Raw genomic sequence first — 5,997 nt, forward strand, 5'->3', positions numbered from 1 at the left:
TGTAGATCCATGTTCTATATATATTTTGAAATCAAATGTTTGTTGAGATAAAGTTCTGATTCTTGTCCAAGTTTGAAAATAGATATTTCATCTTGAAAAAATTCTACTATGTGTTGGGATAAATTCTTTACTCATAAGTTTCCAGTGTGATGATCCAAACAAAAGGATGCATCAATGGTAAGTCATGCTTGACTAAATTATTTATATTCCAAGACATGATCGTCCTCAATCTTGTACATGTTCAAGATATGCCTCTAGCAAAGCGAGAGAAAATTCCTCTTATAAGTTGAATTTGACGGGAGAATACTCTGATCAAACATATCTTCATCGTAAGTCACCACAAGGGACATATAGAAAACTTCACAACTGTTCCTTTAATTTGATCGCAACATGATAAAAATACATCAGCAGAAAGTTTTTATTCTGATCAACTGCCTTTACTAATGAGATCATGATAATAAGCCTTCTTCTATGTCAATTCACCGACATGCATATATCATCCCACCTTATTTTTTAGGTTGTGTATAATATACCTAATGCATATTATACATGTTTAACCTACACAGATCACATATAGGCACTTTCGAGGAGGCGTGGGCTAACGACAGCCTTGAGAGGCACTGCCTTCGGAAGCGCGGCGCCAAATTTCTCCTTCATGTCGAGCTCCTTGACGTCATCGGCAAGCTTCCAATGAAATGAGTGCAACAAAGACCCGAGCCCATATTGTAGCATGATGAGACCTGCATGCATTCCCACGCAGATCCTTCTCCCGGCGCCGAAAGGTATCAGCTCGAAGTCGTTCCCCAGTGGCTCAATCTTGGCGGTTCTACCGCTTAAGAACCTCTCCGGCTTGAACTCCAGGGGATGCTCCCACACGTCGGGGTCTCTCCCAATGGCCCATACGTTGACTATGAGCCGTGTGTTTGGGGGGATGTGGTAGCCGTCCACGTCGCATGCTTCGAAGGTGTAGTGTGGGAGGCTGAGCGGCGTGGAAGGGTGCAATCGTAATGCCTCTTTGCAGATGGCTCGTAAGTAGGGAAGGCTTGGTATGTCAGATTCTGCAAGCCTACGGTTCTTCCCGATTACTTGGTCCATCTCATCTTGAGCTCGCTGCAGGATGGTTGGGTTCCTTAGCATTTCTGCGAGCGCCCATTCGATTATGATGGATGATGTATCAGTTCCGGCAATAAACATATCCTGCCAGGAGAAGAAGTTGCTGAGGTATTGGTGTGGTAACAAACATGCATGATGAACTTGTTAAACAGGAGAGCCTCCGATAAAGTACGCATTAGGGTAATATCTTTTCCCCTCCAGGGAGAATCTTATCTGACTCAAATAATGGTGCCATAATCGAGCAGACAACGTAGGAATTAATGCGGAACTCATCAGTTTACGTTTTGTAGCTCTCTATCTATATGTATATCTAGTGCTGGTTTGGTTGCAGGATCCAACACCTGTTCTGAGAGGGTATCCACCATCATTCTTGGTCAAATGAGAACGATGACTGATACTAAGAGAAACAGGAGGACCGTTTTGGAGATGGAGGTCAATAGAATTCGCGGACGTCGCTAATTGGCTGTCCGTAGCGAAGAAGAGGGGGAAGGAGAGAGAGGGAAAGAGAGCTCACAGAGATAAAGCCCTTTATGTTGACATCAGAAAGCGACACCCCATCAGCGTCAACCCTGTTGGCCATCACAAGATCCAGCACGTCCGGCCTCCCCTCGCGCTCGTGCGCCGTCGCTTCGTGCTCCGCCATGAGCGCCGTGATCAGAGTGTCTAACTTCACATGCACCCGGCGCAGCTTCCGCTGCACTCCCTGCAGGTCCATCCACGCGATCGCTGGCACAAAGTCGCCGATGCTGAACTTCCCCGACCAAGCCAGCAGCTCCGTGATGGCGTCCTTGAACTGCTTTGATTCCTCTCCCTGCGATTCAAACACCCGCCGCGAGAGCATTACCTGCCCGATGATGTTGGCGCTGGCGCACACCATTGCCTCCGACACCATCACCGGCCACGAGTTCCGGCTGGACTCGAGCATGGCGCGGAGCATGCGACCGATTTCGTCACGGCGAACCGGCGCCCACATAGTCAGCGCCTTGCTGCCGAGAAAGTGGAGGTTAGTGAGCTTGCGGAGGAGCTTCCACCGAGGCCCGTAGTTGGCGAACACGAAGTCCTGGCCGTCGTAGGTGACGTCCTTCCCGCTGATGGGCGAGGGGCGGTTGGCGAACTGAAGGTCAAGCGCCTTGAGAAAGGAGCGGGCGGCGCCAGCGGAGCACGCAACTACGACCCCCGTAGTGCCCATCCTGAGGTACATGATGGGGCCGTAGCGCGCGGCGAGGTTAGCGAGGGAGGCGTGGGGCATGGGACCGATTTGCGGCAGCGAGCCGAGGATTGGGATGCCCGCTGGACCAGGAGGGAGCGGGAGTCGGCGGATGGAGTGGAGTCTGCGGCGGAGGAGAAGGTGGACAAGAACGCTCAAGAGGATGCCGGCGACGAGAACAATATCGAGAGCCATGGAGACGGTGGTGGTACGTAGACGATGGTGTCAGAAGTGGGTTACTGATGCGTATATGTAGACAGAGAGCTAAGCACGGCAAGGAAATGCCTACGGATAGGCTGATGTCATGTTTGGTGGGTTCAGCGACAAACAGTTGCTTGATTGAAACCCACAAGCCACAAATTGTAGCATGAGAAATTGGTTCCAGCATAAATTATTAGATTGCTAGAGACATAAAATTTCAGAAAAAGGTAATATTGAATTTTAATTATTTTAATCACCTTCAGATTATAATGTTTTGCATCATACAAAAGACAATGAAAACAAAGAAAATACTATTAAAGATGAATTATTTGGGTTAAAAAGAGAGTTAGATAGAGATTTCTTAGTCCATCGTTATGTTTTTTGGTTGACTTTGTGGCCTTTGCTGTTGCATTTAGTTTGGTCTTTTTTTGTATGATAACTTAAATAAATGATATGAAGATTACAAATGACAAGCTATGGAAGATGGATTCAACCAAACTAAAACAGCAACACAAAATATACACAGTTCATAAAATGTTCAGTGTTCTCATTGAGTTGGTCAAATTTATCTGGTAATCAATTTCTATACATGACAATGGAAGTTATAGGTCAAACTTTGGAAGAGTCTCCACTGACGTCAGCATCGTACTAAGCAGTTACCAACAGCCATTTCTTTCCATTGGTGCTGACATTTCCAAATCCAAAAAATATTTTTCCAAGATTTTATGTTTTGTTTATAGAGAGAATATTCCAACTGAAAATTTTCTCATAACTTTGTTCGTTTCACTTTAAACATTATGTCGATTCAAAGCTACAAAAAATACATAGACAATCGTAAGGATGACTTTTCCTCTTTACCTCAACGAAAGGTGCCGCCACTGTTTTGTTTTTGAGTGACTTTTCTACTTAGACGGATAATTTTTTCTTTAGATCGTGCATTGACCAAGGATTCAGCTAAATCAAGTTTCTTTTAGTTGTTTTTAATAAAAGTTTTAAGTTTTTCTATATCTCTTACTTATTTCTTGTAAAAATTACAAGACTTTTTTATTATATTATGTCTAGTGTAACTTTTCCTATATATCCCAATTTTTATGATCTGATCAATTAATAACATATAACTATAATTAATAAAAAAATTTATTAAATATGATATTTATTATTGTTTATTAAATAATAATTATACAAATGCTAATAAGATTGCCAGCTACTCCGTATCAATCACATCATCACTTTCGAGGAAACATTATACACATAAATTTTTCATAGGATTATGCAGTGTGACATCGAAAGAATTATATTTAAAGCTAGAAACTTGAATATTCTTTTTTTTGGGGGCTATTAGCCTCTTGTCTTGTTGAATTTAGATGATCAAACTTACATTTTGGAAACTAAACTTTGTTTTGGATTACAAGTTGGCAAGTTGTGTTGGTCCAAGTAGAAAGATTTGTTGTATCAAATTTAATTTTTTACTAAAATTAAAAATTACATAAAATGATATATAAGACTTCTCATGTATAAACTCAAACAGGTTAAGATCCATCACTTATACCATAATAAACTAACCAACTCAGATGCCTCAACAAAGACTCAAATTTGGATTGTTGAACATGACAAAAAAAAAAAAAAATTATTTAACTCATCTATTTCTATATTACTCGACAAAAATGAATAATTATGAAACTACAATATATAACATATGATGAATAAATTGATAGAATGAAGTGTAAAAGCAAAAGCATACATCAATTAGTTTGATACAGCGTCTATAATAAACATGTTGAAAGAGAGGATTTTTTTCAACTAAGCAACAAGATTTCTTTATGCAGTTGGAGAAATCTCATCTGCTATGCGGTTGGAGAAATCTCATATGGTATCATTGTAAAGAATTAAACGAAGAAGATAGAAAGATAAAAATTGTAGAAGAAACTATAAAATGTATGAGATGTAATTGCCTAGTTCATTTAGATAGTGAACTCTTGATAGCTATTTATACACATTTAGCAGGGAGGTTATATATATTAGGAGGATTTTTCTCAACTGCTTAGAGATTTCCTTAACTGCCTTGAGGAAATCTTATCTGCTTGTCATGCCCCCGTAAGATTGAGCTTCCATCAAGGATGCCGATCTTGGACCGATGAGATGAAAATAGTTTACGGGCGAGAGGCTTTGTGAATGAGTTTGCTAGTTGATCAATTGTATGTACGTGAGAAACACGGAGTTGATGTCTGACAACTTGATCTCGCACGAAGTGGAAGTCGATGGCAATGTGTTTCATGCGGGAATGGAACACTGGATTGGCACATAAGTAGGTAGCTCCAACATTATCACAATATATTGTAGGAATAACCATGGAGTTGACGTTGAGTTCCTTGAGCAGATTTGTGACCCAATTGAGTTCAGTAGCGATAGTGGCGATGACATGGTATTCAGCTTCAGTTGTAGATTGTGCAATCGTCTTTTGTTTTTTAGAACTCCAACTGATTGGAGTAGCTCCGAGGAAGACAATGTACCCTGATTGAGATGTTCTATCATCAAAGTTCCCTACCCAATTTGCATTAGCAAAGGCATGAAGATGGAGTGAAGTATTGTTGCGAAGAAAAATGCCATGAGTAAGAGTCCCTTTAAGATACCGCAAAATTCATTTGACCGCATACCAATGCGTAGTAGATGGTCGATGCATGAATTGCGATAATTTATTGACGACAAATGAGATATCTGGACGAGTGAGAGCCAAGTACTGTAAGGAGCCAAAGACTTGTCGATATTGAGTCGAATATGTAGCAGGACTTCCATCACATAATTTAAGTGATTCACTAGTAGAGAGAGGAGTTGTAACCTCTTTCGTATAATGCATATTTGTCTTTAATAATAAATCTTGAATATACTTTTTTTGTGATAGGAAGAGACCTAAAGATGTAAATGTTACTTCCACTCCCAGAAAGTAGCTTAAAGTTCCTAAATCTTTAAGGGAGAATCGATCGACCAAGTGCTTTAGAAATGCTTGAGTCTTTAAAGGATCATTTCCTGTGACAATAATATCATCCACATATACTAAAAGATATATTGTGCTTCCATTGTGTTGGCAAATGAATAACGAGGTATCAGACTTGGAATTGATGAAGCCAATTAAGGTAGAAAACGAGCCAAGCTCGGTATACCAAGCCCTTGGAGCTTGACGCAGTCCATAAATAGCTTTTTGAAGTTTGCGGACATGCCTCAGATACTGAGGATGAATGAAACCAGGAGGTTACTACATAAAGACATCTTCAGTAAGTGACCCCTGTAAAAAGGCATTATTAACATCCAATTGTCATATGTGCTAGCTCTTTGAAATGGCCAAACTCAGGATATGACAGATTGTTGTAGGTTTAACAATGAGACTAAATGTCTCTATGAAGTCGACACAAAGTCGTTGATGAAACCCTTTGGTGACTAGACGTACTTTATATCTAACAACGGATCCGTTTGGGTTCCGC

General features: G+C 40.8%; 1 protein-coding gene across 1 annotated transcript; it reads right to left on the reverse strand.

The window, feature by feature from the left end:
* Nucleotides 1-462: 462 nt before the first annotated feature.
* On the reverse strand, nucleotides 463-2,515 carry LOC135631035 (flavonoid 3',5'-hydroxylase-like). The gene is made up of 2 exons (XM_065138415.1): nucleotides 1,628-2,515; nucleotides 463-1,197 (listed from the first exon to the last, which is right to left on the reverse strand). The coding sequence occupies exons 1-2, from the start codon at nucleotides 2,513-2,515 to the stop codon at nucleotides 568-570; spliced, it is 1,518 nt and encodes a 505-aa protein (XP_064994487.1). The 3' UTR covers nucleotides 463-567.
* Nucleotides 2,516-5,997: the final 3,482 nt, after the last annotated feature.

This window comes from Musa acuminata, chromosome BXJ3-2 (assembly GCF_036884655.1).
Source record: "Musa acuminata AAA Group cultivar baxijiao chromosome BXJ3-2, Cavendish_Baxijiao_AAA, whole genome shotgun sequence".
In the NCBI taxonomy this organism is placed as follows: Eukaryota; Viridiplantae; Streptophyta; class Magnoliopsida; order Zingiberales; family Musaceae; genus Musa; species Musa acuminata.

Bases quoted from the DNA above. Each gene is read 5' to 3' on its own strand.
- LOC135631035 (XM_065138415.1), bottom strand. From the start codon at position 2,515: ATGGCTCTCGATATTGTTCTCGTCGCCGGCATCCTCTTGAGCGTTCTT. The intron at 1,198-1,627 runs GTGAGCTCTCTT...TTCTCCTGGCAG, and splicing joins ACATAAAGGGCTTTATCTCT to GATATGTTTATTGCCGGAAC.